The 13,799-nt window shown below is 49.9% G+C and overlaps 1 protein-coding gene across 11 annotated transcripts in view; it reads right to left on the bottom strand.

Annotated features, from left to right (window-relative positions):
- The window catches only part of NLRP1 (NLR family pyrin domain containing 1), a 73,987-nt gene that overhangs the window by 26,289 nt on the left and 33,899 nt on the right, over positions 1–13,799 (bottom strand). For 8 of the 11 annotated variants that reach the window (XR_004430864.1, XR_004430862.1, XR_004430863.1 and 5 more), the window contains 5 exons: positions 12,791–12,880; positions 9,779–9,870; positions 9,191–9,282; positions 8,710–8,870; positions 5,783–6,006 (listed from right to left, as the gene is read on the bottom strand). Coding sequence is in view for 8 of the 11 variants with exons in the window: in XM_033184891.1 (XP_033040782.1) it covers positions 5,783–6,006; positions 8,710–8,870; positions 9,191–9,282; positions 9,779–9,870; positions 12,791–12,880 (659 nt within the window). In the remaining 3 variants the exon portion in view is untranslated. The other 3 variants (XM_033184893.1, XM_033184894.1, XM_033184896.1) reach the window with 3 other exon arrangements.

Raw genomic sequence — 13,799 nt, 5'->3', positions numbered from 1 at the left:
ACACAACCGGCCATGGACTCTGACCATAGTCTGTGGCACTAACAGATGCTCAGTGCCACTTGAATTTTCGCTGAATTCCAGAAGGTGCTGGGTGTCTCCAACTTACCTTCTTGCTAGGGTGACCAACTGTCCATGCTTGCCCAGGACTGAGAGGGCTCCTGGGGGTGCAGGACTGTCAGTGTTAAGATGAGCTGGTCACCCCCCTTCTTGTCATAGATTGTGGTAGTCACCTCATCCCAACCTGACAGTATGTTTGTGCTGATAGATTGGAGAGAGAAGGGAAGCAATGGGGAAGACTGTGGTCTGAAGGAGATGAAGGTTGAGTGTTGACTGGGGCAAGTCTCACTGGCAGAAAGACCTACCTGGAGCTGCCTTTGGCTGGTTGCACTAGAACAATCTAGAAAACGCTATCATGAGGGAGGCATGTTTCTGTGGGTCTGGGGTCCAGGGCTTTGCATCTGCTCATTACACAAAAGCTGACTGAGTACGGACAATGTGCCAGGCCCTGTGGATGTGGCTGTGAACAGGAAAGACATGGGGACTGCACTTCCAGAGCTTGTGGCCCAATGGGGAATACAGGCAGCAAATAGAACAGTGGACCAAAGCATCACAAGTGCTCCGCCAATGGCAGCCCGTCAGCTCCTTCCTCCTTTCCCAGCCGCATGCCCGGTGTTTGCCTTGGGACATTGCTGCTCCTGCTGTCCAGGAGCCTGGGGACTCTCCCTCCTTTAGATGCTGCCCTTGGGCCTGTAACCTGATGTCTAGCCATGCCCTCCCTGCTAAGTGTGTGGTCAGCACCGTCCAGGCTCAGGTGAGGGGCACGGTGGCTCTCCTGCTCAAGCAGGGACAGTGGGACCCACATCACATGAAGGTGGGACACTCGAGGGTTGTCTAGCAGAGCAGCTAAATGATACGGACTGCCTGGCTTTGACTCCCAGCAAGGGCTCTTACTGACTGTGGGACTCTGAGCAGATTACTTGCCCTCCTGTGCATCATCTGTAAAGTAGGGCTGATAACAGCATCCCCTTCTCGGTGTCACTGTGCAGATTGACTGGGTTTGTGTCTATAAAGCCCTGGGATAATAAGGGCCGCGTGCTCGTATTACAGATAAAATGCAGCTTGACCAAATCTATCCACCTGGCTGTGGTGGTTCTTTCTGTTTCTTCCTCAAACAACTTGACCCAGTTCTCTTGGTAACTCTTGGGGTCTGGGAAGAAAAAGCTACTAATTTTTCTTTTGTTTTTTTGAGACAGAGTCTTGCTCTGTCGCCCAGGCTGGAGTGCAGTGGTGCGATCTCAGCTCACTGCAAGCTCCGCCTCCTGGGTTCACACCATTCTCCTGCCTCAGCCTCCTGAGTAGCTGGGACTACAGGCGCCTGCCACCTCGCCCGGCTTTTTGTATTTTTAGTAGAGACGGGGTTTCACCGTGTTAGATAGGATGGTCTCAATCTCTTGACCTTGTGATCTGCCCGCCTTGGCCTCCCAAAGTGCTAGGATTACAGGTGTGAGCCACCATGCCGGCTTTTTTTTTTTTGAGATGCAGTCTCTTTTTTTTTTTTTTTTTTTCAGACAGAGTCTTGCTCTGTCACCCAGGCTGGAGTGCAGTGCATGATCATGACTCACTGTAGCCTTGACCTTCCAGGCTCAAGTGCTCCTCCCACCCCAGCCTCCTGAGTAGCTGGAACTACAGGTGCACACCACCATGCCTGGCTAATTCTTTAATTTTTTTTTTTTTTTTTTTTTAGAGATGGGGTCTTACTATGTTGCCCAGGCTGGTCTCAGACTCCTGGGCTCAAGTCATCCTCCTGCTTCTGCTTCCCAAAGTGTTGGGATTACAGGTGTGAGCCACTGCACCTGGCCACTAAGGTGTTTTGAATATCCATTTTGCTGAATCTGAGTTTTGGGACTCTGTATCATTACACAATTCAGTAAGTGTTGGTTCCAGGAAGCCAACAATTTTGAGGCCTGAGGGATATCACTGTGGTTTTCAGCCATCTCATCTGGTTGAACTCCTGAGTGGGTGGGCAGGGGGAGGGGGTGAGAATGGGGAGAGACCCCATTCAGGTGGCTGTGTGAAGTGTTCTTGTTCCCACGGGCAGCACAGAGAGGAGCAAGTGTGACAAAAATGAGGGAACTTACTTCCTCTTGGAGGGAGGGTTGTGTGGAGAGCAGAGGTCTGTGTGTGCTGAAGGAGATGGGTGGGTGGGGGAACGAAGGACCCGAAGGACAAGGCCAGCTTCATGGGTGTTTGGCCTGTGCAGTCACACAGAGCCCCAAGCTCAGCAGGGCCTGGCGCTTGGTTTCATGTGTGGTGGTTCTTGACATTCTTAATCATTTTTGAACGAAGAGCCCCGTGCTTTCGTTTTGTGCTGGGCCCTACGACTGCTGGAGCTGGTCCTGCGGGAGGGTGAGAATGCCTGCGGTGATGAAGCCGAGAGGCTGAAAGCCCCAAGCTCTAGCTATAGTGGTAGAAAAGTCACCATGGAAAGTTAATGACTCGTCACCCGTTCAGCGACGACAGTGATGAAGCACCAGTGCTCAAGTCCTAAATCAGACCCTGTATCAGGCAGTGAGGTCATCGTTTCCAGGGCAATGAACAGCTGCAGCCCAGACAGCAGGCAGCAAGCATTTCTGGAAGGGGCCCTGCCCGGTCCCAGGGATTGGTTTCCTGGCTGGGCATGGCCAGCTAAAAGCAACCTCTGTGCGTTTTGCCTCTTGTTCTGTGGCAGGGGCGTCCAATCTTTTGGCTTCCCTGGGTCACATTGGAAAAAGAAGAATTGTCTTGGGCCACACATATAAAATATACTAACACTAGTGATAGCTGGTGAGCTTTAAAACATGAGCAAGAAAGCCTGATCATGTTTTCAGAAAGTTTACAAATTCATGTTGGGCTGCATCGACAGCCATCCTGGGCTGCGTGTGGCCCACAGGCCGCAGGTTGCACAAGCTTGGTGTACAGAGTCCAAAGGGAGTTAAGTCCTATCTGGCCACAAGGTGAGGCTCAGAATTTGGTCTAGGGAAGGCTGGTGGGACATGGTCTTGGGCAGGACTGGGGAGGGGTAGGGGTGTAGCTCTTAGTCTGGGATCAATAGGACTTGGGATAGAATCCCAAATCTGGAAGAGGGTCTTCACCTCTCTCGGCTTCAGTTTCCTCACTGGTACACCAAGAGAAAACCGTAGTGCCTAATTTCCTGGTTCATTATGAAAACAGAGATGCCACTTATATATATGGAACTACCTTGCATGGTTCCTGGCACAGGATGCTCAGTTATTGTTCACAGTTCTTAATGGCCAAGTTCCAGTGCCACAAAGGACAGTGCCAACAGGGCAGTGCCACAAAGGGCAGTGCCACAAGCACAGTGAATTCATTCCTATTCTGATTTGGCTGTCAGCCTGGCAGGCTTCAGCTAGATGCTTGTGCACTCAGAGGGTCACCCAATTCTTTGGACAAATCCCGTTTCCCAGGCCCACTTGATGGATGTAGGAGACTGAGCAGGGCATGGCTTGGGAGTCCTCACAATGGGGAGGGCCCGCTCATCCACCTCTGAGAGTGGGGAATGAGGGGGCGCCTGGAAGCAGGAGCTGAAGGGCAGACTTTGTCCCCTCCGGCCCTGCTGGTACATTCTGGCTCCAGACCTTAGCTGCATGAAGTTTCTCCTGGAATACTCTGGTTAGAGCAGGGAGTGGTGGTGCAGCCCTGAGCATCCCAGGTTGAGGCAAGCCAAGTTCTTTTGCTGCTGGTCATGGGCAGAGCTACGACAGAGCTGAGCCCACTGACTCTATTAGCCAGGCCCCTCTCTTCTTGACAGAGTACCTGGGGACCCCTGGCCACAGTCTCACTTGTGGAAGAGGCAGGCTGGTTGTGGCAGTGGCTATGTTCATTACTCTGTAGATGGCCAGGTGGGAACAAGTAACTTGTCCCAGCTTCTTGTTTCAGCCATCAGTTTCCTCTCCTCAATCTCCTCCTTTCTAAACGGACCTCCACAACCCCAGAGCTGTCTTGCACCTCATCCCTCTACTCTGTTTTACTCTGGGACCTTCCCTAGGGAAAGCCCATATGACCCTAACGTTAAACCAGGTGCCCCAGGGATCCTGAGGCCCCCACGGCTCTATTTCTCCTGCCCCATGCTCTCCTCCTGGTGTGCAGCTTGAATTGTTTACTGAACTTTGGTGTCCTCAGCAAACAAGACATTCCTGGTCCTGGGTACTGAGCAGTTCCTTGCTTTTCATTTTTCTCATTTCATTTTTCTCTTTCTACTAGCTTCTAAATAATTTTTCTTATATATGCCTTGATTACCTTAATATATGCATACTGTAAAGTTAATACCTTTATTTCGAGGTGATACTAAAAATACATTGAACTAGTGGGATGATACTAGAAATTAATGTATCAACTAACATAGGTCAGAAATTAAACATAAATTCTCATTTACCTCTATTCCTGGGAAATAAAGAAATTAAGAAAAGAAAAAAACATTAAAAACCCATTTACTATCTAGCTAAACTGTACAAATCATGAAAGTGTTTATAACTGATGTAAGCTGTAACATAAATTATCAAATCATTTTATCAGCAATTAAATGCAGCTTCTATTGGAGTCATGATTTGTCCTGGGGACACATCAGAGTCTTCTAACTTGCTCACTAAACTGATGGACATTGGCTGGGCATAGTGGCTCACACCTATCATCCTTTCTTTCTGGCTGCTATCAAGACTTTCCCTCATACTTTGTTATTCTGTAGTTTCACAATAATAAGACTAATCTTGATTTTTTCTCTCCCTTCTGTCTGTCTTTCCTGCATTGCATTTTTGGGATTTCTCATTCTGAGAAGTCTCATATATCTCAATACTTCTAGAAATTTATTTGCAATTGTCTTGCTGAATATTCCATTTTTTCCCCTTTGCTCTATCATATCTTTCTGGAATTCCATTTAGATACACATTAGGACTTGTTGTGGTATCCTACAAGTGACTTGATTGTTTTTTCATTTTTTTAAGTCAATTTAGTTTCCAGCTTTGATTTGTCATTTTCAGTGGTTCATGGCTTTTTGCTGATAGTTTTAAGGTTATTATTTTGGTCATATTATACACACTTGTTTTATGTTCTTTTTCTGATAATTTCAGCAGCTGAAGGATTTAAGGGACTGATTCTGGTATCTGTTGTTTCCGCTGGCTCTTACTTCTGGTGCCTTGTTTCCCCTTTGTGAGATTTTTGACTGTTGGCTGATATTTCTTGGAACTCTATCTGTGGGAAGTCTTGGGAGGTGACAGAGGTCAGGACACTTTATAATGACTATCTTCTAAAGGGAAGCACCTCTTTCATGGCTCCAGCTCTCAGATGGAGTCTGATGACCCTGTTTCTTCCCCCTGCCTGATGGCTTCCTATTGTTACTAGTCCCTGGTGTCCCAACATTCTTTGTTCGTTCACTTTAGCCTACTTTGTAAATGGTCCTGTCTTTGAAAAGCTTCTTCAAAAATCTCAACTGAGCATATTGTCTCTTTCCTGCTGGGACCTTCAGTGATATAAGTCTATATAAATAACACTTAATACAGACTTTCAAGTAAGTTTAGGCAGATATAATTATGAGGCTGGGAGATGTGTTTCAAAAAGATATGTCCAGAGAAGAGTGGAATGCAGGAAAATCTTGCTCCCCATCTCCATAGCCCCTCCTCGGCCCCTCAAAGGAAGCCACAACACCCTCTCCCAGGAGATCATCATTCTATACTCCCTTTCAGGCCCATAATTACCACCACCTTCCTCCCTATCCTTCCCTCTTGTTTACCTTGGAGAGCCACAAAGTGAGGGAGGTGCACAGCTTCCACGGCTCCGGGCTCAGCCTTGATGTCCAACAGAGGCCCTGCCACCATCCAGCTGTGCTGTGGGTTGATCTCACCCAGGAACTGGTCCCACACACAGAATTCAATCTCAGTGGTCACCGCTTCTCTCACCACAAAGCAGAGACCCGTGTTGGGCCAGTGGTAGGAGCCAGCTACAGGGAAGTGAACTCTGGGAAGAAGAGGGAGAAGCAGACACTTACTGCACGAACTCACTGAGCACCTGCTGGATGCCAGACCCCATGCAGGGGATTGCGGATATGGTACAGGGGCTTCAAGCCCAGACTTCAGAATCAGATGGACTTGCATTTTAGTCCTGGCTCTTCTGCTCTTGACTGTGGATCCCTGAGCAAGTCATTTAACCTTCCTGTTTTTGGTTTCGTCATCTGTCAGTAAGAGTAATTGTAGCTCCCACCTCCTAGTTGTGAGAAAAAGTGACTCAATGCATGCTCACAGCTTAGTACACGCCTGGGAGCAGTGAACTGTTTCTACTATGTTGATGATGGCAATGATGGTGATGATGAAATAACAAGTGTTCATATATGTAAAGGGCCTATTTACCAACAATTAATAACAATATATGTGCTAAGATTTCTATCTATCTATCTATCTATCTCTATCTGTCTATATCTATCTATATCATCTCTATCTCTATCTATCATCTATCTCTACCTATCTATCTATCTCTATCTATCTATCTATCTAGCTATCTACCTACCTACCTATCTATCTCTATCTATCTCTAGATCTATCTATCTATCTCTATCTATCTGTCTCTATCTCTTCTGCTTGTGGGTCCCTGAGCAAGTCATTTAACCTTCCTGTTTTTGGTTTCCTCATCTGTCAGTAGGAGTAATTGTAGCTCCCATCTCCTAGTTGTGAGAATAAGTGACTCAATGCATGCTCACAGCTTAGTACACGCCTGGGAGCAGTGAACTGTTTCTACTATGTTGATGATGGCAATGATGGTGATGATGAAATAACAAGTGTTTGTATATGTAAAGGGCCTATTTACCAATAATTAATAACAATATATGTGCTAAGATTTCTTTCTATCTCTATTATCTATCTATCTATCTAATCTATCTATTTCTATCTGTCTATATCTATCTCTATCATCTATCTCTACCTATCTATATCTATCTCTATCTATATCTCTCTCTCTCTACCTCTATCTATATCTATCTCTATCTCTGTCTATCTCTATCTATCTCTATATCTATCTATCTAATTTATATCTCTATCTTCATCTATCTATCTGTCTATCTCTATCTGTCTATCTCGATCTATCTATATATCTCTCTCTCTCTCTTTGGAAATATGGTCTCACTCTGTTGCCCAGGCTGGAGCACAGTGGCCTGATCTTGGCTCACTGCAGCCTGGAAATCCCTGGCTTAGGCGACTCTCCCACCTCAGCTCCCTGAGTAGCTAGGACTACAGGCACAAGTTACCATGCCCAGCTAATTTTTTTGGTCATTTCTGTAGACACAAGGTTTTGCCATGTTGTCCAGGCTGGCCTTGAACTCCTGGACTCGTGATCCTCCTGCCTCGGTCTCTTAAAGTGTTGGGATTATAGGCATGAGCCAGTGTGCCTGGCCATATGTGCTAATATTAATGCTAAACCCTTAGAATTGAAAATAACACGTTTATAGAGATCAGAAGTGATTTTCCCAAGGCTCCTCATGTGGGTTAATAGTGGGTCCTGGGATGCCCCAGCTTCTGTAGGTGTGAGTTGGGAGTGATGCTGTCTCCTGGTTGAGATGATGTCTGTGGCAGTGTTTGGTAAGTGGTAACATGTTATATAAGAGATAATGAGTATGACTATAGACAATTACTACTAGTGCGACTGTAAGCCCTGGGAGGGCAGGGCTGCCATATTCATCTTAGGGTTCCCAGTTACTAGTACAGTCCTTAGCTCATTAGCAGCTGTTAATAAAACAGGAGCATACAGTTAGTGAGATTTAAGAAATATAACAAACAAAATACAATGAGTGGACCTTGTTTGGATCCTGATAAGAACACACCAACTGGCCAGGTGCAGTGGCTCACACCTGTAATCCCAGCACTTTGGGAGGCTGAGGAGGGTGGATTGTCTGAGGTCAGGAGTTCGAGATCAACCTGTCCAATATGGTGAAACCCTGTCTCTACTAAAAATACAAAAATTTTTATTTTTCACACGTGGTGGTGTGTGACTGTAGTCCCAGCTACTAGAGAGGCTGAGGCTGGAGAATCGCTTGAACCTGGGAGGTGGAGGTTGTAGTGAGCCAAGATTGTGCCATTGCACTCCAGCCTGGGCGACAGAGCGAGACTCCATCTCAAAACCAAACCAAACCAAACCAAAACATCAACTTTAAGAACACGTTTTAGACAATTGAGCAATTTGAATATGGATTGGGGATTACATGAAATGAAAGATTTATTGTCAGCTTTGTGAGATGTGATATTGGCATGGTAGTTATGTTATGGAAGAAAGGGTTTTTATTTTTGTTTTTTGAGATGTGTAATAAAATATTTAAGGGTAAAATCACCTGACATCTTGGATTTAAAATATTGTAACAATAACAAAGAGGGGGAAAGTGAACAGCTGAAATGAATTTGGCAAAACAGTGGCTGAAGCTGGGTGATGGGTACATGGAAGCTCCTTGTACTCTCTATTTTTGTGTATGTTAGAAAATTTTAAGTTTCATAAGAAAACTTTTTCCATCATGAAAAGCACACACCCGGTGTTTCAGCCCTGTCTCTGCCTGTTGTCTGGGTAAGAGGAGGGGACCCAGTGGCAAGTGTGGGTTGGGGGGAACTGACTGACTGTGGGGACGCAGGATGGGCAGTGGGGTGGGGGAAGCCAGCCTGGGACCAGCAGAGCCCCCTCACTCACCGGTACAGGCTCCTTTCTTTGTCAACTACCTCAGTAGCCACAGGCCCCATGGGGCCCCAGAAGTCGTCGTCAGTCCCCAAAGGCGTATCCTGGTCCCCTAGAGAGGCAGGTGAAGGCAGGCACAAGGGTTCCACCTGTTCCACCTCTGGGGAGCTTCCCTCGGAAACAGCAAGGCAGCGGTCAGCTCCAGATTCTCTCGCCTGGCCTCCCCCAGCCCCTATGGCCGCACTGTAAGGGGCCCTTCCCAAGGCCGGCCTGCCTGGACCATGGCAGGGAGCGTGTCTGCTGCTTCTGCTCCTGCTCCCTGGCTGCCTGCCTGCTGTCTGGGGAGCCCCACTCCAGTGCCTCCAGCCCAGCCTCCGCCCATCTCCCCTTCCCCACTGGAACAGAAGTGCCACTCTTCCCAGCATGCCTAGGGGGGCAGGTTGAGAGAGGAACATGGTTCAAAAGATGAAAGGGGCCAGGCACCGTGGCTCTTGCCTGTAATCCCAGCACTTTGGGAGGCCTTGGCAGGAAGATTGCTCCAGTCCAGGGGTTTGAGATCAGCCTGAGCAACGTGGGAAGACTCGGTTTCTATAGAAAGAAGAAAAATATCAGCCAGGCACTGTGGTGAGCGTCTGCAGTCCCAGTTCTACTCAGGAGGCTGACGTGGGAGTGTTGTTTGAGGTCAGGAGGTTGAGGCTGCAGTGAGCCGTGAACATGCCACTGCACTCCAGCCTGAGCAACAGAGTGAGACCCTGTTTTTTTTTTTTTAAGATGGCAGGGCCAAGATGGAGATGTGATTCCCAGGCCTTGGCAGTCAAGAATGGGAGACTGGACCCCGGTTCAGGGTTTGATACATGCCATAGACGTTCTGGAGAGGGGCAGCACCCACTGGTGGGTGTAGGAGAGGGGGAAACAGAAATCCGGCCAGTTCCTAGAAGTGGGAGCTCTCTCGTCAGGGTAGCACCTTCTTAGGTAGGAAACCTGCCCCGTCCCACATCAGGGGCAGAAGGATGGAGGGAACGACCTCCCACAGTTGACCTCCCCCAACCCGTCATGATGCCACAGCCTCGCCCCTTCAAACTACCTGATCCGAGTCTCTGCCGCTTGAGTGAGGACGTGCTATTACTCGTCTCTCCTGTACCCAGGCCCTCATTAGGGATCATCTCAGTTGGTTTCCTGGACAAAGAATTGTTCATTCTGCCTGAGATCTTGGAGGAAGCAAGGGCTGCCTGCATGACATTCCCACTAAAAATTCAACTCCTCCTTGGGCCAGGTGCAGTGGCTCACGCCTGTAATCCTAGCACTTGGGGAGGCCGGGATGGGTGGATAGCTTGAGCTCAGGAGTTCGAGACCAGCCTAGGTAACATAGTGAGACCTCCCCACCTCATCTCTGCCAAAAATACAAAAATTAGCTGGGCATGGTGGCATGCACCTGTATCCCAGCTCCTTGGAAGGCTGAAGTGGGAAGATCACTTGAGCTCAGGAGACAGAGGTTGCAGTGAGCTGAGACTGTGCCACTGCACTCCAGTCTGGGTGACAGATCCAGAACCTGTCTCAGACAAAACAAACACAAAAACTCCACCTGGATTTGAACTAAATCCTGTGGTTCTTCTGTGGTCCCTGCCTGTGAGCAGCCTCCATCCACCCATGCACCCAGGCTGGACGGGGGGGTGTCATCCCAACTCCCTCCACGCCCACCCTAAGAGCCGATCACCTTGACAACACCTCCCAAATAGCTCTTCTTTCTATTCTCTTCTCTCCACCTCCATGACCTCCACCCGAGTCCCAGGCCCTGGCCTCCGTGGCCTGCACCACTGCAGCATCCTCGGAAACAGTAGTGGCTGAAACGCGGTGGCTCACGACTGTAATCCCAGGACTTTGGGAGGCTGAGGTGGACAAATCACTCTGAAAGGTCTCCCTGCTTCTGCGGGGGTCCCTCTGCCGCCCATTGTCTACATAGCAGCCAATCTTAAAATAGGAACCTGCCCCATCACTTGGCTGCTGCAGCCCTGTAATGTCTCTTCATTGCTTCAGGGGGAAAATAGAAAGTTTTTAACATGGTCCAAAAGGGCTTGCTGGGGCCTCTGTCACCCTCTAATGTCACCTGGGCCACTTTTTCCTTGCTCACTGACCTCTAGTCCATTGGTTCTCAAACTCTTTGTGCTTAACGATCATCTGGAGGGCTTGTTAAGACACAGATTCGGCCGGGCGTGGTGGCTCACGCCTGTAATCCCAGCACTTTGGGAGGCTGAGGCGGGCACATCACAAGGTCAGGAGCTTGAGACCAGCCTGGCCAACATGGTGAAACCCCGTATCTACTAAAAATACAAAAATTAGCTGGGTATGGTGGCGGGCGCCTCTAGTCCCAGCTACTCTGGAGGCTGAGGCAGAAGAATGGCTTGAACTTGGGAGGCAGAGGTTGCAGTGAGCCGAGATCATGCCATTGCACTCCAGCCTGGGTGATAGAGTGAGACTCTGTCTCAAATACCACACAGATTCCTGGGCCCCACCCCGGAGATTCTGGTTCAGCGGGTCTGGGGTGGGGCCTGAGAATTTGCAGTTCTATCGAGCTCCTGGTGAGAGTAATGCCGACGCTGCTGGTCCATGGACCACACTTTGAGTAGCTGCTCCTGATGCCTGGCCTCCCATTCCTCCAGGGGGCTACACTCTTTTCTCTCTCAGAGCCTCTACTTCTGCCGGGACTCCATCCCTTCCTAGGCCCAGCCAACCTGTCCTGTCTTTCAGAGCTCAGCCCAGCTCCTCTTGACCAGGTCAAATAGGCCCACTGGTACACGCACTGACCCCAGGTGCATTTGCGCAGATACTTGTGGGATAACCCATGCCTATCTCCCTGCTGGACTAAGTTCCTGGAGGTTGGGCCGTGTCTGTCTTGTTCACTGCTGTGTCCTCCTCAGATCCCAAAATAGTACCTGACACATAGTGAGTCTGCAGGGAATGTTTGTTCTATGAATGAATGACTCCTCTTAAACCTAGGAGCTCTTTTTCTTCCATTTCAGATGAGCCACAGCAGCCAGGAACCTGGGGACAGATGTCCTTCATGGTCAGGTAGAAATGCACCCACCTGGGAGAATGCGGGAGCTGCAGCAGATTCCTTGGGGAAGGGAAGATGGACTTTCCTGGTCCTGGGGCTTGCCCCCCAAGTCAGGGGTGTGTGTGGTGGTGGTGAGGGCGGTGGGTGATGGTGATGGCGAGGGTGGGCTTTCTCCCAGGGCACAGGCTCTCTCTCTGTCTTTGTCTCCCTCTTGTGGTCATTGCTTTCATTGTTCCAAACCTTCTCTGTTCTTCAAGGAAGGATTCCTGGACTAGAGGCCATTTGGTATCATGCTGTGCTGGGTCCAGGGGATTCGCTGGCTCACCCACCCACTGACTTTTTCTTGTTCTTTTTTTTCTCTTTTTGAGATGTTGTCTCGCTCTGTCGCCAAGGCTGGACTGCAGTGGTGTGATCTCGGCTCACTGCAACCTCTGCCTCCCGAGTTCAAGTGATTCTCCTGCCTCAGCCTCCTGAGCAGCTGGGATTACAGGCGCCCGCCACCACGCCCGGCTAATTTTTGTATTTTTAGTAGAGACAGGGTTTCACCATGTTGGTCAGGCTGGTCTTGATTTCCTGACCTCGTGATCTGCCTGCCTTGGCCTCCCAAAGTGCTAGGATTACAGGTGTGAGCCACCATGCCCGGCTTTTTTTTTTTTTTTTTTGAGATGCAGTCTCGCTCTGTCGCCCAGACTGGAGTGCAGTGGCGCGATCTCGGCTCACTGCAGCCTCCATCTCCCGGGTTCAAGCGATTCTCATACCTCAGCCTCCTGAGTAGCTGGGACCACAGGCACCCGCCACCACGCCTGGCTGATTTTTTAGTCCACTTACTTTTTCATGTTTTCCTCTCCTTGTTTGTCTAACATAAGAGTTTAAGCAGCGGGGGATTTGATTCTATTTGCACTGACAAGCGCACCTCATTCTGGCTGCTGCAGTTTCTCGGTTTCTCCCTGGCTGTGTTGGTCTCTCACCCCAAGGCTCTTTCCCTGTCTCCTGCTCAGCCCTGGGCCTGGATCAGCCAGAGGGAGTTCTGGGGCCACCCCTTACCATGTGCTGAAGATGAGCAGCTGAGGTTTCTTCTGCTCCAGGGCCCTCAGCTCCTGCCTCATCTCATCACTCAGAGTCGTCTGGTCCAGCCTGAAAGCACAAAGGGAGACGGGTCCTCCTGGGATCTCCCATGTTGTCCCCAGGTCCCCAGGTCCCAGAATCCCGGGACCTGCCACCTTCTGGAGGAGCGGCCACAGGGTGCGTTCCCTGGGAGCCGGGCTCAGAGGAGGGTACCGTGAGGAGATTCGCTGTGGTGCGTTCTTGGGTCAATGCCAGGGCAAGGGAAGGGAGGGAATCGGGGAGACGTGGGCTGCGAGGCAGTCTCCATGGAGGCCTCAGCCGACTCTGGGAGATGATCCTTTAGAGCTGTTTAAAGGAGTTGGGTTGAGGGGCTGGGCCTTTCTACTGCAACACTGGCCAGTCATCGGACGTGGGCCTCCCCAGGAAGGAGACGTGGCCTTGGATGAGGTGGCTGTCACTGGCAGAAGCTGTCCCTGTAGCCGGCTGCCAGGGATTTCCCCATGGCCTCAAAATCCCAGGCCTGGGTCCTGGGCTTTTCTTCCCAGTGGTCGGAAGTTTTGCTGGGAAGAGAGAGTTCTGGTTCCGCCGTCCTCCCAGGCCTTGTGGTCTGGGGTTTCTGCCAGATGTGGGATGCTGATTGTCTTCTCTGGGTCTCTGTCCTCTATCTCTCACGTAGGATGCATCAATCCTGCCCTGCCTGTTCTGAGGCCCAGAGGAGGAGGAGGTGAAAAGACTCTCCCTCCTGCGAGGGCTCTGCATGCGTTCCCCTACTGCTGTTAGAGCTGTTCTGCCCCTGGGGAGGAGCGCAGCCCTTGAAGTAGAAGGTTATTCTTCTCAGCTAACTCCCGGCTCCAGGAGGGAAGGAGGTGGACACCTACTCGGGACTCTAGAGGGCAAACCCCCTTGGAAGCAGCCCAGGTTTGACAGGTAAGTGTTGAGCTGGGGCCTGAAGCCACATCTGCCTGCCCTGGCCAAGCTCTGGAGAGAG

Source organism: Trachypithecus francoisi, unplaced genomic scaffold (assembly GCF_009764315.1).
Source record: "Trachypithecus francoisi isolate TF-2019V2 unplaced genomic scaffold, Tfra_2.0 Lachesis_group20, whole genome shotgun sequence".
Taxonomy (NCBI): domain Eukaryota; kingdom Metazoa; phylum Chordata; class Mammalia; order Primates; family Cercopithecidae; genus Trachypithecus; species Trachypithecus francoisi.
The sequence above is the reverse complement of the archived record's forward strand: the minus strand, read 5'-3'. Positions and strand labels throughout refer to the sequence as shown.